Source organism: Marmota monax, unplaced genomic scaffold, assembly GCF_021218885.2.
Source record: "Marmota monax isolate L192 unplaced genomic scaffold, Marmota_monax_Labrador192_F-V1.1 WCK01_AAM20220418_F8-fsc00103, whole genome shotgun sequence".
In the NCBI taxonomy this organism is placed as follows: domain Eukaryota; kingdom Metazoa; phylum Chordata; class Mammalia; order Rodentia; family Sciuridae; genus Marmota; species Marmota monax.
The window spans coordinates 4,830,414-4,856,113 of record NW_026694286.1 but is presented as its reverse complement, the minus strand read 5'-3'; the positions used below and the strand labels follow the sequence as shown (position 1 = coordinate 4,856,113).

At 37.3% G+C, this 25,700-nt stretch overlaps 1 protein-coding gene and 1 pseudogene across 3 annotated transcripts in view; one reads left to right on the top strand and one right to left on the bottom strand.

The window, feature by feature from the left end:
• Positions 1-25,700, bottom strand: part of Arhgap28 (Rho GTPase activating protein 28) — a 191,378-nt gene that overhangs the window by 64,105 nt on the left and 101,573 nt on the right. For all 3 annotated transcript variants that reach the window (XM_046467442.2, XM_046467443.2, XM_046467444.2), the window contains exons 2-3: positions 19,699-19,901; positions 10,842-11,059 (exon numbers count right to left, since the gene is read on the bottom strand). In XM_046467442.2, coding sequence (XP_046323398.1) covers positions 10,842-11,059; positions 19,699-19,901 — 421 coding nt within the window. The remainder of the gene's footprint in view (positions 1-10,841; positions 11,060-19,698; positions 19,902-25,700) is intronic.
• LOC124108911 (multifunctional methyltransferase subunit TRM112-like protein) lies at positions 23,887-24,254 on the top strand (annotated as a pseudogene).

Below are 25,700 nucleotides of genomic sequence, written 5' to 3'. Positions count from 1 at the left end.
CATTTGTTTAAGCTCCAAGGTCACTCAACCAAAATTTTTAACCCATAGTTTATTAGCTCTAGTAGAGATTATAAATAAATATATTCTGTGGATTAATTAATTAAGCTCCATAGAGTCTTCTCAACTTATTTTAAAATCCCTGCTTCTTCATGGGGAGGTCAATTTCATGATCACAAGTAATAGGCTTAAAACCTCAGTCACTCATACAAGTCTCTATCTAAGAAACAAATGATTTTGCCTCCTTTGCAGAGTCAGGATACTGTACCTGTTAAACAGATAGCACTGGGTAGGCAATGACTCTAATACTTTTAATGCTAGATGTTTTGGGCAAGCAGGCAGGGTTTTTGTTCCTTTTAATTTTAAAATATTTCCCTGAGTACAGACCTGTGTTGGGTTAATAATATAATTAATAAAAAATCTGGTAGTTCAAGTTAAACGTGTGCAAATTCTGTGTGCAAGGGCCATGTCTTCTCATTGTGCCGCTATTGCCTAGTGTGCTGGGCAATTACTGAGTATTCAGTAAGCACCTGCAATTGCTTCATTCTGATTAACTGACAAAGCTTATTCTGATCTTCAGTTTTTAAGGGAAGCAGAGAAAATAAAAGGCAAATGGAAGAAGTTGTATTCTCCCTCACCCAGAAATATATTTCTTTCTACTGGGAGCTCTTCAGGAAAGGGTGGTTCCCATGGCAGGCCTGAGGTGCTGTATTTACAGAGGCCTGTTTGCAAAGCTGGCTTTTGTCTAGGAACTTGTATTTCAGGAGGTTCACATCATTCCCTAAATGTCAGCACTGGCTCCATGATCCTAAGCTGTTTGAGCAAACAATACAGTTTGTGCTGATCACCTACCTGCATTCCCCCTGGGAGTCTGGAATTTTGCTATATACTAAGCCAAGGGTACATATGTGATTGGCTTCCCCAGTGAAAATCTGGGGCTCTGGGGCTCAGATGTCCTGGCAGACAGCACTTCACATCATGAAACCACGTTGCCATGGTTTGTTGCTGGAGGAAATAGTCCTATCTCCTGGGTGATTCCAATGAGAGGACTCTGGGATGCTTATACCTAATTTCCCAGGACTCTACCCAGGCACCTTCTCTTTGATGCTTTTGCATGAGTATGACTATATACTGGGTCCTATGAGTTCTAGAAAAATCATTATACCTAGAGTAGTCTTGGGAACACTCAACATAGGAGCAAACAAGGATATAAATATATATGTGATATTTATATCAATACATTTAAAAATCCAGTTTAAGCCAGGACAAGCATTGGTACATGCCTGTAATCCCAGCTACTAAGGAGACTGAGGCAGGAGGATCTCAAGTTTAAGACTAGCCTCAGCAATTAGCAGAGACCTATCTCAAAATGAATAAAAGGCTAGTGCTGTAGATAAATAGAGTGCCTCTGGGTTCAGTCTATAGTACCACAAAAAATAAACCAGTTTATAAGTGTTTCAACAGAAGCACTTATCTAATCTATCTATCTATCCACCCATGCATATGTGCATATATGTGTGTGTACATATATATAAACATACATGCATATATACATACACATATACATAATTACCCACATTGTTTTCTTCTATTTCAGATGCTCAGATCTAAAAATGATGGCAATAAATGCATTTTTCCAGCCTCTCTGCTGGTCTGTTATCCAGTTAGAAAACTGACTCTTAGAGCAAAATATAAAACATACCTTTCTAATGTAGAAGTTCCTCTCCAATATCATACTGAGAGAGAAGAAAATCTAAAAATCTACCATTTGGTTCTCTCTCGTTTGAAAGAAAGTAAAAGACGCATATGAGGATGAAAAGAGGAGAAATAAAACAAGCCCTGGCCAACGAGAGTCAGGACAGTGGGAGTCAGGCATGGAGGTTCCATACTATTCACTGCCTTGACATCTGGTAAAACCTGGAGGCCACGAATGGCTCCACAGCAAGTTCTTCTCCCTGCTCCGCTTCTGCAGGCAAGGTCCCCTCCCTGTCAATCCTCCTAATCCACGGGACCAGACAGAATTCCTGCTTATTCCTGAGTAGTGGATTCCAGTTCCCTGATGGCCTGTGGAATTCTTTCCACAAGCCAATCCATATTCCTATTGGAACCTGGGGTACCACACCCCTTGATTCTACAAAGCCTGCAGTCTCTGGTTGGTCACTTTTAAGAGCATCCCACACGTGGCCCTTTGTAGTATGCACTGGGATGGGAATATCTGTAATTAATAAACTGCTGTTGACTTCCTGTGTAGTATGTGGGGTGTTCAGCTAGCCTCATAAGTGTAGGATGGGAATGTCGTTCTGATCAGTGGGGCAAAGAGGAAAATAATCAAAACAAGGGACACAGAGAGACGTGCAGTAACAGAACCACAGAATCCAGTATGTGGATGACTCCAGGAGTGTCTATTCTCACTTGCCCCTCCTCTTGCTTCCCTAGGGGAATGAAGAAAGCAGAGAGGAGAAAATACCCCAGATCAAGTGGTCTGATTGGACACAAGGACTTTAAGCACCCGTCTACTGCGGGAATAATCCGAAACCAGAGGACACCTGCTACCATTTTCATAGAAAACATAAAGGACTCTAAAATTAATATTCTCATGAAACATTTTTTAAAAATTTAGAGATGAAATCTGCAAAATAGGATTGCTCAGGGCACCAGTGCCTCTACTTTCCCTCCAGACCTCAGCCTGCAATAGAAGAGAAGCCAGGACACTAACTAGCTACATTCAAACCACTCAGCAGAATCCTGGAAGGACCTTCAGCCAGTTGGAATTGGGACAACTGTAAGATCCAGATACATAGTCTCGTAAAATTTAATGTAATGAAATAAATCATTTAGAAATAAACATGATCACCATCCTCACTGAGTTAATGGGGTAGAGGGATTATTCTTGGAGTAGTTTTCTATACTTTTGCATCCCTCTTCCTCTGACAAAAGAGAAAGAAATAATACATGGAGCCAAAGAGAAGGAAACAAGCTGAAGTATAAGGGAGGAAAGGCATTCACTGCAACTTGTCTGCTGCTGTCAATCCAAGAGGAGGTAGATGTTGGCCCACCATGTTTTCCATGGCTCTGACCCACAGTGCACAAACTCAAAAAGAGGACCAAAATGAATTTAGCTCATAAAAGTAAAACCTTCTATTCAGATATCTTTATAGGAAGTTTGAACTCAGATTAGCATTTCTTAAAACTGTAGTAAGATGGACATTTATGGTTCAGATAAGAGGTACCCCCAAAAGCTCTCATGCTAGATGATACAGGAATGTTCAGGGGTGAAATGGTTAGACTTTGTGGAAGTTGTAACCTAATCAGTACGTTAATCCACTGATATGAATTAACTGGGTGGTAACTGAGCAGGTGGGGTGTGGCTAGATGAAGTGGGTCACTGGGGATGTGACTTTGGGGTTTTATATTTTGTCCCTGGACGAGGATCTCTCTCTTCTTCCTGGCTGGCATGAACTGAGTAGCTTTCCTCCACCATGCCCTTTCACCATAATTTTCTGCCTCACCTAGAGCCCAGAGCTATGGAGTCAGCCAGCCAAGGACTGAACCTCTTGATACTGTGAGCCAACATAAACTTTTCTTCCTTTAAGTTATTCGTGTCAGGTCTTTTGGTCACAGCAATGCAAAGCTAACTAAAACTAAGTGGTAGGCAAAGGGTGTAACTTAATGGTAAAGCACATGCTTAGCATGCATGAGGCCCTGGGTCTAGCCTGGCACCAGAACAACCCAACAAACAAAAGATACATAAAATGAACATGGTGGGTTCTAATGAAATCATATTTACTGTCTATGCTTGATAATACATTTTCCAAATTATTGATACATATTTAAGATGATCCATCACTGTTTCCCAAAAGATATTTGTACTTAAAATGACATAGCACTGCTTCCCACAAGATATTAACATAATAGAAAATAAATGAAATGATAAAATATGTCTTATGGTAAGAATTAAATTAATATTGAAAAATACATGGAAGGCAGCAAAATATTTTCTATTATGAGCTCATTTAGAGAACAAAAGTGGAGCTAACAGCCTCCTCCATGTTTTGGCCTCTGGCTGTGGCTATAATCACAGCTGTTGTCATTTTGTTATTAAAGGTAGAGGTAGTGTATATAGTTACTTGTGGATTTAACTACTTAATTATTCATGCCTGAGTTTAAAAGCCTCCTTTCTCATCATTGTTTCCAGGTAAATATGCATTTTCCATTCCAAGTTTTCCTGACTGCCTTGAAATAATTACTTTTCCTAACCTCCTTACACTCAATATTGGTTGACAAATAGCTAAATGCAATGAACACTGCATAGGCAGTAATAGCTATGACGATCTCAATTCCCCTCACTTTATCTTACCAGTTGGCTATTTCCGTAGGGGATTATTGATAGCCCTTCCTCATCCAGGGTTGCATACAAAGGAGGAGTTGGGATACAACAAATATCACTTGGCTGTTAAGAAAAATGAAAGTGCATTTTATTCAGAAATAGTCTCCTAAGTTCAAATATGCAATTAATCACATATTATGCACAACATATGTACATTCATACAGATTTTTGGATTTTTGTGTGACTGCCTATGCACTGATCATTGCATTTACCATTTGTCAGCCAATACTGAGAGCTCTCTAAATGTCAGGGACATAAGGAACCTTGTTCTCTGTACAAGATACTTTTAACTGTGGAGATCAAATCCATTCTGCCATCTTCCTTAACAGTATTCTGATTTTGTTTCAGGAAGTTATGTGTCCAAACTAAAACAAACAAAAAAAAAAACCCCAATATTTCACATACTCCTCTGTAGCTAAAGATCATGTAGTTCTGAACAATAACAGGTAACTGGAATTCTACTGAGTGGGATTTCCAGGAAAGAAGTTGCTATGGTTTAGGTATGAGGTGGATCCCCAAGGCTCCTGTGTTAACACAGGACTCTCTGAGAGCTGTAACCTAATCAGTCCATCCTAGTTCAAATGGACTAACTAGATAGTAACTATAAACAGGTAGGGCATGGCTGGAGGAGGTGGGTCACTGGGGTTGTATCCTAGAAAAGCTGTTGTTCTTGTGGCTCTTTCCCTTTCCTCTGATTTGTTGCTACCACAAACAGAACAGAAGTCTTCCACCATGCCCTTCTGCCATGATGCTCCACCTCACCTTGGGCCCAGAGCAATAAAGTTGGTCCATCATGGACTAAACCTCTGAAATTGTGAATCAAAATAAACATTTCCTCTTCTAAGCTCTTCTTGTCAGGTACTTTGATCACAGTACTAAAAAAAAGCTGACTAATATATGAGATCAGAGGGATGGAATCCATTGGTACAATTTCCAGAAACTGCCAAGAACATGCATATGTCTGGAGTGGCCCACCTAACTTGTAAGCAAAATGATGAAGGTTGCGTGCAAAAGACAAAATAGGAAGATGGAAAGAAGCTGGTTCATGTTAAGAAATATGACAATTTACCTTCAGCTTATTCTTGAGAGAAAAAAGCAATTCCCTATTTGTATGATTCTTGGGTTTTCTGTCCCATGCAGTCAATATCAATGTAAGAGATATGATCATGTTTTTATGCATATCATATGACTATATAGTCAATATAGATAGTTCTACCTTTAGATAGTTGCTTATTATGAAATTAGATACAAATGAGGTTGACTATATTTCCCAATTGAATGTGTTACTGAAAGGAACATTTAATCACATCCTCTGAATAATAGAAAATGCATTTGGGTCTGCTCATGATGAATAGGACTGTAGACCATGTGTTATGTATCCAGAGATTGATTAAGCATTTTTTATTAAATATACAATGGCTCTAATAAAACAAGTGTTAAATATTCTAGTCCCTCATTGTAAGAACTCCATTGAAAAATTAAATGTATTGGATATTTAACGAAATCAGAAAATTTATTTAGACTCCCAGAAATTGTTATGCTTTACCATACTTTCTGTTTCCAGTAAAGTTATGTATTACTTTCATGGTAAGAGGAAAAAACCCAGACTTACTCCTTGAAAAGAACAAATACTATTGAAAAACCAGTACAAGAAAATTGGACCAAGACAGCAAAATGCACATACCACTTTCTCCTTTCTTTGCAAATCACTCTTAAGTGTCAAAAGAGATATCTTTTTAAAGGAGTATATCTAAAAACCACTCAACATTTCCATTAGTAGAACAGAAATTGTTGGAAGTTCCTGGAAGATAAAATGCAGGCAAGAATGATTTGATCAAGGCAGAAGATAACTGAGCCTGAAAAAAAAGGCACAAGAGGAAAATGAGTAGAAGGTAAATGTTTATTCAGAGAAAGCTCATATCCAGAAGGAAATAAAAATATCAGAGAGGCACCTCCAACTCAGAAAATGACCAAAGGAACTGAAAAATGGTTTTCCTTCTTGGAACACTGATGGTGAATTCTCAGTGACACAATGACTGCCTTCATTGTTGGTGGAGGCTGTCCTGGTAAGGGTGTGGTAGTGGAAAACAAAAGGAAGACTGAATTACACTTCACTGGGCTTTCTAAAAGGATAAGGACAGGAGTATATAAAGGGAAGTTGGTTTATTTATTCCTGAAAAGGAAATAAATGGCAGTTCTTGGGGACTTTTGTTACTTTGGCATTGATGCCGTATTATGTCTTAAAGTGAAGTGTGATAACCGATAGATCTCACCACTAACATGGGCCCTCAATTCTACTCACAGGAGCGTTCATGGAGAAAAGAGGTCTACACAATTGTATAGAAAGCATGCAGTCTTACCTAAACAAACGGAGCAAACAATCTAGTCCTCCATTAAGAAAGACATTTACGCTGGGCAAGGTGGCTCACACCTGTAACCGCAGCGGCTCAGAGGCTGACACAGGAGGATCACAAGTTCAAAGCCAGCCTCAGCAATTTAGCAAGGCCCTAAGCAACTCAGTGAGACCCTATTTCTAAATAAAATACAAAAAAATAGGGTCAGGGATGTAGCTCAGTGGTCAAATGCACCTGAGTTCAATCCCCAGTTCCCACCCGCCACCCCCAAAAGAAAGACATCAGCACCCATAGATCAAAATCAATTAAACAATGGCAATAAGAAATAAATGCTGCTAAAACATAAATGCATCACTCTGAAGGAAACAGATATTTCAAGGAAAGGGAGAGTACTTTAGAATTAAAGGTTTAGTTATTAATACCTTCAGAGTGCTAGGAGACTATTGTAGCCAAGAAAGAGAAACAGATTGCTATAATAAAAGGAGAAAGATGGAACTTCAGTAAATTGGAAATATGAATGTTGCATTTTTTAAAAAAATTAATGAAAATCACAAGTTAATATAACCATAGCCAAATTACTAACATAATAAATGAAGAGATATCGAAGAACGCAGAACAAACCCTGGGAAAATTTAGGAAATAAAAGAGAACAATGAAGACACACAAAGGTTCCACTCAATCAATGCAAAATAAGGATATCAGAAGGAGATCACAGAGAAAGTAAAATGAATAAATACTTGTTTTAAATGTTTTAGACAAAAATATATAGAACCTAGGGGCTGGGGTTATAGCTCAGTATTTGCCTTGCATGTGTAAGGCACTGGGTTTGATCCTCAGCACCACATAAAAACAAATAAATAAAAAAGATATTGTGTCTGTCTACAACAAAAACAATATTTTTAAAAAAAGCATATAGAACCTAAAGAAAGAATCAGCTCTCAAATTGAAAGGGCACATTCCAGTACTGATTAGGAAGATTTTTTTTTAAAGGTAAAACTGGTAATATTTCAAGATTCTAATAGTAAAAATAAAATTCGAAAAGTTTCCACTCCATCAAAAGACTGAGACATTGTTCTTTGCCATAGTGATCATGCATGAGAGAAGATTATAGAAAGTATCTTTGAAATTCTGAAGGAAAGTGATTTTGAGAATGGAATTCTATGAGTAAAAGAAAAAATTAATAACTAGAGTAATCTATATATCTATTTTTCAAATTATTAAATTTATATGCTCACTGGGTCAAATTCATATATGTAAAATTAATGCAAAGTCTTATCATTCTTCACTAAGAAAGTGAAATGGGAAAATTTAGTTATATTCAATTAATGTAGGTAAATGATTCCATAGAAAGGCCATAAAGAGTAGGAAGGGGAGAGGAAGAGAAAGGAGAGGAGGAGGGCAGAGGGAGGAGATCTGGACAGAGACACAGGAAAGAGGAAGGAAGATGGAATTGTCATTTATGCTTCAATTTCAAATAGAAAACTGAAAAGGCTGAGGTCAACACTTAGAAACATCCAACTTTCTTTTACTTGCAGAAACAGATGCTGATTTTTTTAGGGAAAAAAAAAAGCAAATCTGCAAAGGTGTTATTTAGACCTTATATATTAGAATTACACAACTTTTTTCCCCCCAAAGGCTAGGTTTATATGGCTTTTTACGGTTTTAACAAGAAAAGATCTGAATTATTTTAAGCAGTCTAGACAATGTCAGGCATTTACTGACTCTCATTTCTCTGATTCCCCCATTTTCAAGTTCAGCACAAGAATTCTCTACTCCCTGGAATGGATAATATATGGTCTTTCCTCTGTTTTCAATGCCTGCCCCTCCCCCTCGTTGCCCTCCATCTTAGTTACCATTCTCAATTCATTCTAGACCTGGGGCTTTAATAACAAGAGAGAAAGGAAAGCAAACCCAAGGAAGAGCCCTGGGGCCAACCTCCCCTCCACAGATACATCAACTAGACCCTTTCTGTCCTTCCCAGAGTTGATGCTGAACAGTAGGTGGCCCAAATGTATATCAGAGAAGGAAGACTCATTTCTTTTGACACTCTGGACCCAATGAGCAATTTCCCATTTTATCTTTCTCTTCATGGAGGGTTAAAGTAAATGAAGAGGGAGGTACACAATAAAGGAACTCTATGTTACTAGAAGTCCAGAGAAAGTAAATGAATAAATACTCGTTTTAAATGTTTTAGACAAAAGTATATAGAACCTAGGGGCTGGGGTTTATAGCTCAGTCTTAGGAAACCTGAAAGGGTAGTTACACATTTCCTGAGCAACTGGAGGATTTAGGAGAAATCTACAGACCTTTTTCTATTTCATAGTTTGATAGAGTAGAACCAAAAATTTAGTCTCAAGTAGCTGGAAACAGATGTGAGAAAGGAAACATGTAAACAAAGTGTATAGGACCCTCACAACTATGATCCTGAAAGTAACTAAAAAAATGACCCAGGGAATTTTAAACATTAGGACAAACCTTTTTTTTTTTCCTTGATAGGCATCTTGGCCAGACACCTGTGTTTCAGGTTTTGGCCTCAAGTTGTAGGATCCATCTTTACTCAATTACAGACATAGAAAAATCCCACCATCCAGAAAGACATGGGTTTCAACTAAGTTGAACGTTCGGATATCACAGAACCTAGAATGCACTTACTTCAAGGTGTATCTGCTATCACAATAGACAGAAGATTCTAGAACTGTGCTGTTAAATACATAAGCTATAAGCCACAGGTGACTGTTTAGATTTAAATCAGTTAAGATTAGAAAAACTTAAAAATTCAGTTCCTTCTTTTACTCTAGCCACATTTCAGTTGCCAGTTGCCACATAGACTGGAGACTACAACAATGGATAGAGAGATATTTCTATCAATGTAGAAAGTCTAAAGGGTAGTATTATTCTAAGACACCATTACCACAAATGGAAAGGTCAACTATGCAGATGTGAGCTTCCCTGGCAACTATCCTTGATGATTAATATATGTAAGTGAGAAGATGACTTACAGACAACCTAAAGTCATTCAAATTGATGACTAAGTCTTCAAGCATGATTTCCACTAGAGATCCTTGAAGTTTTAATTTATGTCATTATTGATATTAAAACAAAACAGATGAGAAACCTAAATCAGAATGATTAACTAAACTGTCCCAGGCAACTTTTCTGTCACTGCAGAAGAATATCAAATTTCCTTTTTTCTATATACTAATTACCTCAAAAGTTCCAAGAATCTTATCTGCATAGAACCTAATATAGGACCTTATACAGAGCATGTATTAATAAAGTATTTGTTAAATCAATGAAGCAGTTACTGCAATATAACACTGCAGTGGTGCAATGAATGAATTAAATAATTGTAAGACAGAAATAGCGGGAGGAGAAAAATGACAAACTAGGAAGCAAAATCATAGCCTTGGAACTTCTAAGGGTAAGCTGGAATTTCAGTCATTTCTCATAAAACATGGGATGCTTCCTTTTTATGGTGTACTGAATCAATCTCTTGCCCACTTAACTAGTGCTGTTATCCTTCACTTTAATTTTTTTTAGTTGTAGATGGATACAATACCCTTATTCTATTTATTTATATTTTTTATGTGGTGCTGAGGATTGAACCCAGTGCCTCACATGTGCTAGGCAAGTGCTCTACCACTGAGCCCTAACCCCAGCCCCATCTTTCACTTTTTAGCCATGTTAATTTTTCTGAACATACAGTCTACTCTACCATCTTCCCCCAACTTCCATGTAAAATAACCCACCCACTTTCTCACAAAGTCTGACCACAGAATTCTCATTCAGTGCTTAGATTTAAGTAAGGCACTGTGTATCCACACATAAATACCCACTTCACTACCAAAGAAGTTACTTTCAAACTTCAACATAGAAGAAAATAAATTTGGTTTGGAGGGAGAATGAAGTTATGAGAAATGAGGAATGATCATTCAAGTTCAAATTTATAAAATGCTGCATTATGGTGTCTGTGTTAGTTTTCTCTGACAACTGATATGGAACCAGCCTTTTCTGATATTTTTTTCTCTTCTTACCATCTCCTCTTGCCGCCCATCCCCCCTCAAAATCTAAGTAACACTTTTTAAGCCATATTCATTACTTACAGGAGATTCACTAACTCCAAAGATGTCTCTGACATCCCTGACAGACTGCTTATTCTTTTTTCTCAGGGTTTGGGTATAGGTATTATATCTCTTTTTCACCGCAGCTGCTTGGGTTCGAGTCAATGTAGAGAGCAGGGCTTTCCCATCTTCCTCTTCGTTGCCTGAGATCAAAGTTGATAAACCCACATCTTGCAGCCACTCAGCTTCAAGTTCTCCTTCTGTAACACAACATGACCAAGAGGAGATTAGGACCTTTTCCATATGTGTGTAACTATAGGTCTATGGACATAAGACAATAAGAAATATCAGTAAGCAATATGAGATGTCTCATTTTATTAAAGTAATTATGGGAAAGGATTATAAGAATAAATGAAAAGTCTTAATTTTAAAATGCAATACAAAGTCCAATTATAAAATATTGTCCAGTAGAGCAAAGTTGACTGGCCAATTTAGAAAGATAATTTTCCTTGCCAGAGGGTTAAACATAAGCCATAGGTTAACTGCCAATTTCAAAAATATGATAAAATATAACTATTAAGACTAAAAAAATAACAGAAAAAGTATGGCTTAGTGGAGCACAAAGGGTTTGTAAATCACTCAAATCCAAGGACAAATCCTAGTACTACCACTGATTTTAGTAAATTGATTAAATACCTCCAGCAGTGTCCCCTCAGCAAAATGGGTGTAGTGATTGATGTTGCCTTGGGATTCATTTTCATGGGCTTAACTTCTCCATGCCACAAGCAGGGCTCAGTCACCTTGGAGAGCTTCCAGTTTTCCACCTCTTCCCAGTTCCTCCAGATACCTGCCTTGTACAACTTTTTCCTGGTTACCACCTGCCTATCGGATAACAAGATGCAACCTACTTCACTGGCCCTGCTGGCCTTACCCCGCTCACGGCCTGTGTGGAGACACCTTTCAGTGACGACCTTTCAGTCACAGCCTCAATCCATGTTGCTCTGTGCCTGCTTTTCTCAATCTACCAATAGAACTCACCCTGGAACATTCTACTTGGGTGACATCCTGGACTCCAATAAGGGCTTCAGCCCCCTGGTACCATGCTCCTTCTTTCTTGCTCCCCCTTCACTGGCTGAACATATGGGTCCTGGATGACTTCCCCTCTTCCTTTTGTCCCTGTCAGGCGTAGCCCTCTCCTCTCTAGGACCTGTTAGTAATACACTGCTTCTGTTACTTCATGTGTCTTGAGTTGCCTCTTCTGATCTCATCTGACCAACACATGCCAACCTAATTTCCTTCCCAGTCAGGGGTCTCCTGAAATGGCTATCTTGGTAGGAATAAACCGGACGCAGGTCAGACAAGAGCCACAAGGGCACCTGCCATATAAACAAGTTTCCTTTAAAAAGGTCAACTCGTCATAGTGTGGTAGAGAATCATCTCATGAATAAGCACCTTGTAAACATTTATAATCATGTGCCTTGGAGTTTCATCAGGGCAGGGCTTGATTAATAGCCACCATTTTGTGAGTGACCACAATACCAATAACAAGAGTATCAACAATGGGGACAATAATAGCAAATTAGGTAGACTTGATGATTTTTTTTAAAGCAATGCATTTATAAAGACGGCAAAGAACCTGGAATAAGATATTCAATAAGTATTTATTTTCCTATTTCTCTCCTTACTCTGAGCATGGGGCAATAATTCTACCCTTTTCAGAAGGTGATTTAAAAATGTAAGATTCATCCATGAGCATTAGCTGCTATTATAAACCAGAGGTATAGAAATGAAAGAAATTCAGGATAATGACGTCCCATAAAAGCAAATCTATTATATGCACATTTCTAGGTACCAGGCAAAACAGGCATTGCCTGAATAAAGCTTGTTTAAAGAGCAGATTAGACTGATGTGTAAACACATGTCAAAGCAGCAGTCTAGGAGTCCTGGACTCTGCGTACATGATTGCATCATTGATATATAAACAAAGTCTTCTAATGTGCTTTACAGGCCCAATTTCTTAACTAGGCAAATATTTTATTTGCTATCTTGTTTTTATTGTTTGTTTGCTTTGTAAACTGTCCCTTTAACAAAAAAAAAAAAAAATGAGGTGCATTTATGGTTAGCAGCTCTACTCTAACATAATAATCCTTTTAAATCAGTGAGTTGTGACTTGGAAGTTTCTCATAAGCCTTAGGTAAGATTTTCATTTCTGAAGACAAAAATTATACATATAGTTTAATATGAAAGCTTTAAATTGTATGTTTTCTCTTCAACTCTGTAAGGAGAGATGACACAGTAGGAGGAAGGAATAACTGGTAGGTTAGGGTTAACATAAACTCGAGGTGGAAATGGTATATGTAGAATGTTTTCCTAGGTAAGAAACATCTACAGCAGATATCAGCATGTCTCCTGCTTGCTAAATTACATACTAGGCAATCCTATTCTCATTACTCCAGTTGTTAAATGTGTAACTGCAGCCTAGAGCACGCCTTTGAATTTCAGCTCCATGTACCAACATCCCCTTGGCTGTATCAATCACAACATATTCAACACGTTCAAACCTGAACCCATCCATCATTCAACTCTAGGCCTCTTTCACTATTGCATGTTTCAATAAATAGAATTTCTATTCTAGTAATTAGGCAAATGAGTAACTTGGGAGACATTCCTGACATCTCCTTCTTTATGGACCAACTAGAGCACATAAACAAGAACCTTTTTATTTTCCTTTTTACAGTATTGAGGATAGAACCCAGGGGTACTTTACCTCTTAGAGATACCCCTACACCTCACCCCCACCACTCTTTTAAAAAAGAATTGAGATAGGGTTTCACTAAGTTTTCCAGGCTGGTTTCAAATTTTCAATCCTCTTGCCTCAACCTTTTAAGTCATTGGAGTCATAGGCATGTACCATGGCACCAGGCTTCACCAAGACCTTTTGATACTACTTCCTCATTTTATCTCAAAAGTACTTACCTTCCTTAATCTCTTCTGCCATGACCCTGGTCAAAGCAGCCATCATCTCTCATCTAGACTGCTAGGTCAGAATCTTGATAGTTCTTCCTACAGCCATTCTTGATACTCTTCCAACTTCTTTTCCATATTGTAACTAAATTAGTCCTTTCACATGTAAACAAAAATCATGCTATGACTTTTCCTTTCTTCAACGTGGTCTACAACATATAAGGCTGCTTCATTTTCTGGACACATTCATACAATCCTCTTCTAACCCTCAGCTCCCCAGAAATACCAACTACTTTAAAGTCCTCAAAAGTTCCATGTTCAATCAACAGATATATGAAAAAATGCTCATCATCTCTAGTAATTAGAGAAACGCAAATCAAAACTACTCTTAAGACTTCATCTTACTCCAGTTAGAATGGCAACTATTAAGAAGTCAAACAACAATAAGTGTTAGTGAGGGGGTAGGGGAAAAGGTATACTCATACACTGAGATGGGACTGAAAATTGGTGTAGCCAATATGGAAAACAGTATGGAGAATCCTTAGAAAACTGGGAATGAAACCACTATTTGACCCAGCTATCCCTCTCCTTAGTCTATACCCAAAGGACTTAAAAACAGCATACTACAGGGACACAGCCACATCAATGTTTATAGCAGCACAATTCACAATAGCTAAACTGTGGAGCCAACCTAGATGCCCTTCAGTAGATGAATGAATAACAAAAATATGTGGCATATATACACAATGGAATATTACTCAGCAATAAAAGAGAATAAACTCATGGCATTTGCAGGTAAATGGATGGAGCTGGAAAAGATAATGCTAAGTGAAGTTAGCCAATCCCAAGAAAACAAATGCCGAATGTTTTCTCTGATATAAGGAGGCTGATTCATAGTGGGGTAGAGAGGGGGTACATGGGAGGAATAGATGAACTATTCATAGTGGGGTGGGAGGGGAAGGGAGAAGGCATGGGATTAGAAATGATGGTGGAATGTGATGGACATCATTATCCAAAGTACATGTATAATGACACAAATTGGCGTGAATATACTTTGTATGCAACCAGAGATATGAAAAATTGTGCTCTATATTTGTAATAAGAATTGTAATGCATTCCACCATCACATATAAATAAAAAATTAATTTAAAAAAGTTCCATGCTCTATTTTGTTAGCAAGGCCTTTTGTGTGGCAGTCTACTTGACCCTTTAATCACTGGTCACTCAAACTGCCAGGTCTGTTTGTACATCTCTCCCTCAATAAAGTCTGAAGCCATCAGACAGGGCCACATCCTACTAATATCAATTCCAATACTACCATTCTTTTTTCCTTCAAGTAATCCCCTCCCCCCAATAGATCAACTTATAGTATTTCATTAATTACTTTATCTTCCCCTACATTACTAATTTCATGAGAAAGAGAAACATGTCTGTTTTGTGTATAGTCTATCACCAACACCTTTCATTCTACTTAGTACAGAGCAGGGAGACATATGTGTTGAATTAATTAAATGAAAAAATAAGTTTCTGTTGAAGAACATAACTAAAAAATATATTCTAAGAAGTCATAAAACAATGAATAAAAAATTTCAACTTTTAAAAATAAACCCAGCTGGGGCTGGGGCTGGGGATGTGGCTCAAGCGGTAGCGCTCTCACCTGGCATGCGCAGGGTGCTGGGTTCGATTCTCAGCACCACATAAAAATAAAATAAAGATGTTGTGTCCACCGAAAACTAAAAAATGAATATTAAAAAATTCTCTCTCTCTCTTTAAAACAATAAAAAAATAAACCCAGCTATCATATATATCATTCCATACTGAAAGTCCCAGCTATCATATACACCCTTCCATACTGAAATTCTATCAGCTTAGAAAGTTTGATGGAGAAACATATCAAACAAAATAAAATCTTCTAGTAAAATGGAGTAGCTTATACTGACATAATTGTATTGTATTTAACTGTTACAAATTCTGAAAAAAATACACAAAATAACTACATGAAGATACTAGAAAAGAATCAAATACAGGAACTAAAAAATACCAAATTTTTATAAAAGAAAATGTACTGGGTAGGACTTGCACTTATACTGATCTTCAGCTAGGGTCATTTTCCAATCTCTACAGTACAAGGTGACTAGAACTCAAAAGAGAAAGACACATTTTTATTTATTTGAGGAGTTACAGAATAAAGTATAGGATTACATAAACAGCTGAAAAGTGAGGAGCACATTCCTGTTAGTAGGGAACCACATAGGATAGAGTTCCAAAATCTGTGCATAAATTCTGACCAAATTCTTGACTAAACCTTGAACTAAAAAGTTGTATGGGAGACTCCAAGCATGGGGTGAAAGAGTGAGGGAAGCAGATGAAGACAAACATAACTGACCAAGATTACCCAGCCTGCACTGAGTAGGGAAGAAGAGTTAGAAGGATGAATCCAGTCAAGTTAACTGCTAGAACCAAAATGAACTTGGTTTAGAGAATATAACAGAAAACAGTCTCTGAAACATATTGATCACGTAGAACAGAATATCTCAGAAAAGCAAGCAAACAACAAAGTAGATCAATTTAACAAGAGACAGGTAGGCAATAGAAAGTAACTCTGAAGATTCTAATATTGAATAAGCACATGAAAGTAGCTCTCCTACCTATGCTCAAGGACTTAAAGGAGAAAATGCTTGTGATATGTGTGAGCAGACAGGGAAACTCAGCAAAGATCATAAAATAAATGAATTTCAAATTATGAAACTATGGTCCCTAACCACAACACAATTAACTTAAAAATAGATAACAAGATGTCTAGAAAATCCCCAGTTATTTGGAAATTAAGAAATATACAATAAAAATGAGAAAACATCTGAAACAAAACTATAATGAAAGTACAACATATTCAAAATTGGTAGGGTGCAGTGAAAGCAATGTTTACCAGAAATGTTCATACATGCTTGAAGTTGCTATCTTAAAGAGAAAAAAAAAATGAGCAAATACTCCAGTTGCCAAATGTGTAACATAATTTAGAAGAAACACAGATTTTATTAATCTTTTAATGAATCATGTAGAAAAAGCAAATAACAAAATTCAATACCCATTCATATTATTTTCAGAAAATAGGACTAGAATGCTATCTTGTAAGAGCATCGTTAAGAAGTTCACAGATACCATCATGTTTAACAGAGAATACTGAACCCTTTTCCTGTAAAGCTGGGAATACAGCAAGCATATGTGTTGCTACCACTTCTATTCAACTTGTGCTGGAATCCCTCATCAGTACAAAAAGACATGATTTTTAAAAAAAGTATAAATATTAGCTAGAAAAACAAAGTTGTTTTTCTATAAAAATCCTAAGAAATACAGAAGACAATCACTAGAATTTAGAAAGGTAATGGGATATAAAATCAAGATACAGAAGTTGTTATTTCTGTATACCTGCAGCAAAATATTGGAGAGAGAGAGAGGGAGAAGGAGAAGGAGAAAGAGAGAGACTGACTCAATTAAAAGACCCTATTTAAGAATATGAATAGGCAAGACCAAGAGAGAGTGAGAAAATATTTATAGTACATCCGTCTGGGAGACTTGTATCGAGAACATATCAAGAAGTCATGCAAATCAGTAATTTAAAAAAAGGCAGTTTTTTAAAAGAGCCAAAATATTTTTATGAAACAAGACAAATGAAAGGATAATAAGTACAGAAAAAAGTTAAACATCATTTGTTACCAGTGAAATGTAATTAGAACTATAATGAAATAGTTCCATGCATCTCCTAGAATCCCTAATATATAGAAAACTGATGACATCAAATGTTGCAAAATGTGGAAATGGAACTGTCTGTCATAAATTGCTGAAAGAGGTGTAAAATGGTAAAGTTACTTGGGAAAATTGCTGGCACTTTCTTACATAGTTTAATATATCCTATACAAAATACATGTATCTAAGAGAAATAAAAACATATGTCCACAAAAGATTTCTTACAAAATTACTCATAGAAGTCTTATTTATAATAGCCAAACTGAAACAAGAAAACCAAACCAAACCCAGAAGTCCATTTGCAGCTAAAAAGGATTTTTTAAAATGTGGTATATTGGGGCTGGAGTTGTGGCTCAGTGGTAGAGCATTGCCTAGCATGCGTGAGGCACTGGGTTCAATCCTTAGCACCACAAGGAAATAAAATAAAGGTATTGTGTCCACCTACACCTAAAAATATACATATATTTTAAAAATAAGGTACATTCATTCAATGGAATAATACTACTACAGGTGAATTGTGCCTCCAAGAAAGATATGTTGAAGCCTTAACCACCAGGGTATCAGAAAATGTGACTTTTCTTAGAAATAGTCTTTACAGATATAATTAGGATATAAATGAATGCACATATTAAAATATCATGATGTATACTATAAAATACCAAGTTTTCTGGTACTTTGTTAAGGTAGCCCTAGTAACTAATACAAACTACCCACTAATAAAAAGGAAGTAACCAGTAATACACTAGCTGAATCTTTAAAACATTATGCTCAGTGAAATTAGCCAATCCCAACAAACCAGTCATGCACAAACACAGGAACCATAGGACAGTGAATCACTAAGTGGGATAAGACTGTGACAAAGCATGAGATTTCTGGGTTGAATGAAATATTGTCTATCTTGATCCGTGTGAAGTTACAAGTGCATCCTTTTGTCAAAGCTCAATGAACCACACACTGAAGAGCTGTGAAAATACTTCAAGGACATTTGAAGTAAATATTAAACTATAAATATTAAACTCTAGTTAATACACCTGCAGTTTATAGTGGTTTAGGCTAGCAGACCTGAAAATATTTTCCATTATTCTAGGCAGGAACCAAAGAGTAAATATACAGTAGAGAGTGGGAGCCAGGTTTCTCATTATCGGAGAAGGGAGTTATGAATAAAGAAAAAGAGAAGACAGCAATAGACCCTGTGGCTCTAGATTTGAATTGGAGGTTATGACTGTGAGCTCACGGTTTGTAATTTGATCACATAGGAATTAATGTATTAAATTGACGTATTTCTGAAAATACAAAATGTCAGGAAATAAGTAAAGGGGGTAAAAATAGCCTTCCCTGATAGAGGACAGTTCCCTAGAAGAGATTCTCATGGTCTATGTGGTGAAGCTTTTTATTACTAACTGTGGGATGTATACTAATTGTGCTGCATCTCAGTGATCACTTCCTAGTGCTGAGAAAAGCAGACTTTTTAGAAAAGGGAATGAAAAATGAAAATATATATTTTTTTAACTTCAGTTTATCTTGACAGTTGTCTTGAGGCTACTCACAGGCTTATGAAAGCATTTTTAGGTGCATATTTACTAATCTAGCTTCAGTCTTTCTTGGATATTTATGTATTTACCTGGTGATTGCTAGGGCTTAGAAGAAAGGGCCTATACTTTTAATCCCAGGTAAGCAATGCAATTTTGCTTTTTGCAAACTAAGAAAAATTAGACCCTTTTTTTTTCTTTGTTTTCATGTTTTGATCTTCAACCTTCTTCGGTTTTGTTTCACTAAAAATCAGGAGGCTAAACTTGACTTTTATTTTTTGTGGAATACCAGACAATCTAATACACTAATACAAGTACTGAAAAAAAAAAGAAGAAAGAAATGATTCAAAATGAATATTTTTCTCCAAAATTATACTAGCAAATTTCCTTTCCTCTTTTCATAACTAATAGTCATGTATACAAAGTAAAAGCCATCAAAACTAGAATACTCATTCTGCTTGATGGTAAGGTACCAAATCAACAGAGAGGTACAGCATCTAAGTAGTGAAATACAAGGACTCAACTGGTTCAGCTGAGGCTCAGCCTCCTTCATGGATGAAAAGCCAATCTGAGCCAATTCAGCAGATAAAAATCAATGGGAACAGGGAACTGATATGCCAAGTTCTACTGATTTTTAAGCTACAAGTGGAGTGTCCCCTTACCATCCACAGGCTTGACCTCGGCCGGCAGCTGCTCTTCCTGCCCTCCCACGCTGTTCTCTTTAATGCTTTCTATTTCCCGCCAGAAATCCTCCATGGAGGTGCTGTCTATGGAGGCTTGTGAGTTGGAGCGGCAGAATGCAGGAGAATGTAGGGATTCATTGGAGAGCATCCTGTTGATTCTTCGGCAGCGAGGAATGGATTTTCTAAGGAAAGAATAATATTTGTAAATGCAAATTGGTGTACTTATGTTACAAAGTCACAAAAATTTAAGTTTAAATACAATTTGTGTGGAAGAGAGGGATTCCAGGTAATCATCTCCATTCAGCAGCAACCCTATTTTATTCTCAATACTTCATTATGACTCTGTGGCCATATAGGAATCAATGCCAAAATATATTTTGTGATTCTCACACTTTCATAAAATCGGAAGTTAAGCATATATATCAGTCAAAACATGTATGGAAAAGGCTCGTTTCTGTAAAGTATCTAAGACATTGATTGCAAAAGCAGTGACAAAGTACTTGTTCTCACATCCATTAGTACAAGAAATGTTGGCAAGGAGGTGAAGAAATTGGCACGTTTGTGCACTCTTGGTGTGAATGTAAAATGGTACAGCCTCTCTGGAACACACTGTGGTGTTTCTTCAAAAAATTTAAAAAGGTTATTCCATATGATCAGCAATTCCACTTCTGGATATATACCCAAAAGAATTGAAAGCAACGACTCAAAAAAGATATTTGTACAACCATGCTCACAACAGTACTATTCACAATAGTCAAAAGGTGGTACAATGCAATAGATCAGCAAATTATAGTGTACATGCACAGTAGAATATTATTCAGCTAGAAACAGGAGGAGCATTTTGACAAATGTTTTGACGTGGATGAGACTCAAGGACATTATGCTAAGTGAAGTGAGCTAGTCACAAAGGAACAAAGACTGTATGATCCTATTTGTGAGGAACCAAGAGTAGTCAAATCCATAAAGACAGAAAGTAGAATAGTGATTGTTAGGGGGTGGAAGAGGGAAAAGAACAGCAGTGTTTAATGGGTAGTGTTTCAGATCAAGATGAGAAGTGTTCTGGAGAAGGCTGGTGGTGATAGCTGCACAGCATCAGGAGTGCATCCAGTGCAGCTGAACTACACCCTTAAAATGGTAAATTATATGTTATGTCCACTTCTCATATTTTAAAGTTGAAAAAACCCACAAATCTATTACAAAAATTAACTGCTAAGATTATAAGAGAGTGAGAAAGAAGAAATAATCTGTAACATTAAGTGGAAAAACCTATGACTCAGAATGGAGACCCTTGGTCACTTGGTAAGAATAATTTCCCCACCCTAAGAATAGAGTACAGCTGTTAAGAGTGACAGTGTCGGCTCCTATGGTCACTCACTACCTGACAGTATCACTGCCAATCTAGAAGTAAAACAGCTTGAGTAACTTCATGGGGTACTCTCCTTATGGAGTTGCTGCCAGGACTAAATGAATTAGCACACGTAAAGCATTGAGAACATAAAGTTTCCAATAAATGCTTATTTTAAAAAGTAAGAGGCACATTAAGGTAGACATATGTCAAAATGTTGAAATCCTGAGAGATTATGATGAATTATATAAAAATAAAATGTTACTCTGTGATACATGATTGACAAATATTATATTTCCTAAGAGCAGAATGTCTGATTAACGGAAACACTCTGGTCCCCAGCCATGAAGACTGAGTTCAGTTGTACCTCCTGTTGTTGTTCTCACATGATTTGTTTTTGCTTGTTTAATTTTCAAATTTGGGGGCTGAGGATGTGGCTCAAGCGGTAGCGTGCTCACCTGGCATGCGTGCGGCCCGGGTTCGATCCTCAGCACCACATACAAACAAAGATGTTGTCTCCGCTGAGAACTAAACAATAAATATTTAAAAATTCTCTCTCTCTCTTTCTTTCTCTCTCTCACTCTCTCTTTAAAAAAATAATAATAATTTTCAAATTTGGTGCATTTTTGCAACTTCTTTCAAAGAATCTCTTCCTAGCTGGGTACAGCAGCTCATGCCTGTAATCCCAGCAGCTTGAGAGGTTGAGGCAGGAGGATCATGAGTTCAAAGCCAGCCTCAGCAAAAGCAAGGTGCTAAGCACCTCAGTTAGATCCTGTCTCTAAATAAAATACAAAATAGGTCTGAGGATGTGGCTCAGTGATTGAGTGCCTCTGAGTTCAATTCCCAATACCAAAAAAAAGAGAATATCCTCCAAGTTCACTTTTATTTCTGGCTGAGATTACTGCTTAACCAATGTATGGTCTGAGCTATTTCACCCTAAATAAGAAAGAGATAACTACAGCAAAGACACAGTAATGTCAACTGTGGGCATTATGACTCCCTTAAGACAAACTAAATTTTGATATGCAGACCCGCAGTGGATTATTATCAAGTGTAGTGTTGTAGTTTAGATATGACTATCACCCAAAAGTTCATGTGTTAGACAATGCAAGAAAGTTCAGTGGTGAAAGGATTAGATTATGAGAGACTTAACCTAATCAGTGGATCAATCCACTGATATGGATTAACTTGGTGGTAACTGTAGGCAGGTGAGGTGTGGCTGGAGGATGGATCGTGCACTGGGGGCCTGTCTTTGGGGTTTATCTTTTGTCCCTGCTGAGTGGAGATCAATCTCACACTCCCTGTCCCCCCTCTCCTTCCTGATTGCCATGTTCTGAGCTGCTTCCCTTTGCCAAAACCCTTTGCCATGATGTTCTCTTCCTTATGTAGGCCAAGATCTATGAAGTGAGCCCCCTGTGGACTGAACCTCGGAAACTGTGAGCCAAAATGAACTCTTCCTCCTCTAAGTTGTTCTTGTCAATTCTTCCTCCTACAGGTTGTTCTTTTTGGGTCTTATAGTCACAGCATGCAGAGGCTAACTAAACATTAAGCCATGGCCCATGGCATATGTAAAACACAGAGATATGCATGAGAGTACATAAGGAGGGAGGAAATAATGTTTCCATAAATAGGACCAAAAAATCCTATTTGCATCATATTCTCTACCCCTGGGGATCCTTCCCAGATTTCTAAATCACCTTTGGTAGAAAATTCTAGAATTTTATCATTGATCCTTTGATGTATGGTACCTGATTGTAAGTAGTTCTAGTTTTGAAGTTAATTGACAGTAACAGAGACAATTTATGTTTTTAAAATTAAAGCATTCAAGAAAAATATAAAATGTATTTTATGATAAAAAGAATTTTAGGCATCTGTATTTGATAATTTGGTGGTAAGAGATTTTTCACTGAATTCTTTATAATTGGACAAGATGGACCCATTCTAGTGGTTGAAATACATATGAAATCAACAAGATAATGAGACAGTTATTGCTCCCTGTATTATTCTTAAGGTTTTTAAGATTTTTTTTTTCCTTTTGCAACAGATGAGTGATATCAGTCATGACCAGCTGAGTAACACACTGGTTCATCTAAAACAATCCACCAAAGAATTCTTTAATTGCAATGATCAAGTATTTTTTTGGCAAAGAAGTCAGACAGCATTTTTGAGACAAGCACCCTTGGAAGAGCTTTCACTTTCTTAGTTAGGGATCCAAGTATTTCCCCTTCATCCCAGGGTGGAGAACAGGTCCTGACCTTCCACTCCCAATATATTATATAACTCTGGCCCTCAAGCCCATCCAGCCAGGAGCCTTAATCTGCAGCTTCATTCCTCACCATATTAGGAGAAAATCCAGTTTAGGCTTTATCAGCTGTTTGTATTTTTTTTTTTATTCCAAAACAATACCAGGAAAATGTTACATGGAAAATAGAATGCAACTCTGTGGCACAGCTACTTTTGTTGGGAAAACACCACTGGGTTTAAAATTAGACCTTAAGTGTATGGTAATTACTACATATTCAAAGAGGCAATTATAAAAAATGGGAAAGATATTATTACTCCATGTTTTCTTCCCTTGTCTTTTAGCTGTACCTTGTGTTATATTTTAATGGTTTCTAGAGATCTATAAATCATTGCTACCCATATTGGATTTATATTTAATAACGTCCCCAAAATGTAAAGACCTTGCAAAGTACAGTTCTCCCTCCCCCTTTATAGGCCTATGTGGTGCTTCTTCACATTTTTATACTTCCAATAATTATGGATGTTACTTTAAAATACTTTTTTTCAAAATTAAATAGTCTTGGATCGCGTGTGGAAACATGAAGCTGTTCACCTACGATCTGCGGAGCTCACATGTGCCGGGGGTGGGTCCTCGTGTCCCAGCCACCGAAGTTGGAGTCGGAATCAACCCGGTGGAGTTCAACCTCCACTACGTGGCGAGGATGATACCCATGTGGAGTGGGTGGTGCTTCTGGAGGCGTCTTATGCCTTGCACCTGGTGGAGGTGCCAAAAGAGCTGATTGAGGGCTACGTGAAGGAGGAGACATTTCTGAGAAAGATGTATCACCTGTTGCTGGAGGTGGACGTGCTGGAGGGCACACTGCAATGCCTAGAGTCTGGACGTGTGTTCCCCATCAGCCGCGGGATCCCCAACATGCTGCTGAATGAATAGGAAACCGAGACTTAACTGTGTCAGGCACCAGTTTTACGTTTTGTGACCGTGTGTATTTTTGTTACATATATTCTGTTTGCTAGTTTGGCAGTGTGTATTCCCAGTCCTTGACCCAGTGACAAACTGGCTACAGTGTTTTTGAGCTCCACAGTATATAATTTTTTTTTCCTCATTAAAGTTTCAAAACCAAAAAAAAGAAAGAAAGAAAGAAAAACAAAAATGAAACAGTCTTGTAAGTTATCCTTTTTGGTACTCTTCATTCTTTCCTGTGTGTCTGTATATCCATAATGGGTCACTTCAGCTTTGAGAACTTCCTCTAGAGTTTCCTGTCTCATTCGTTAGCATTTCCTGTACTATAGATCTGTTAGTGATATATTCCCTTAGCTTTCTTTCTGACTTTAATTTATTTTCATTTTTGGCAAATATTTTTTTACTGGCCATAGAACTCTAAGCTGGCAATGTCTGTTGTTGTTGTGTTCAAATCCTTTTAAGAAAGCCATTCGACTTTATTGGTTCTGATGAGAAGGCGTTCAATTCTTGTTGATGTTCTTCTTAAATATGAAGTCTCTTTTCTCTGGCTGTTCTCAGTGCATTTTTTCCTTTATAGTTTGTGCTGAGTAGTCTCAATATGATACGCCTAGACTAGTTTTCCTCTTCATTCTGCATGAGATTTACTTAGTTGCAATCTATAGGCTGATGTCATCCATCATTTGGGGGGGCTCTAATCCATTTCCTTTCTGATATTTCTTCTGTCCCATTCTTTCTACTCTTTCTGGAACTCTAATTACATGATGGTTAGAAATTTGATATCCAAAATGTCCTTCATTTGATATCCAAAATTTGATATCCAAAATGTCCTTCATTTTCTCCTCATTCTTTTCTCCGCTGGAATTCAGTCAAAGAATTTCTATTTTTCTGAGGGGCTGAGGGGTAGCTCAGTGGGCGAACACTTCCCAGCATGTGCTGGGCCCTAGGTTAGACTTCCAGCACTGCAAAATTTAAATAAAATAAAAAAGAATTTCTATTGCTGTTTCAAGTTCATTTTTCTATCTTCTACTTGTTAAGCCATCCAATGAATGCTTCAATTCTCATATTGTGTTTTTCATATCAGGACCATCCAATTACTTTTGAAAGACTCCATTTCTCTGTTGACATTATCAATATTTCTATCCCCTTTCATCCACCTTTTCCTCTACTTTATCTAAAACATTTGCCATTGTCATTTGAAAGTTCTTAATGCCACCCTCTGGGTTGCCAACATACTGGGTCACAGTGATTTAAAAAAAGTCAATTGTTCATGAGTCACACTTTCCTTTTTCTTCACATATCTATAACCTTACTGTCTGGCAGACATTGTTTTCAAAAGAACTCTAGAAAATTGTAGTAAATAAGGATTCCCTAAGAAAGGGCAAGCTTTTCCCCTACTTGGTAATTGGAGTGAGGGGTAGATCACTTCAGTCT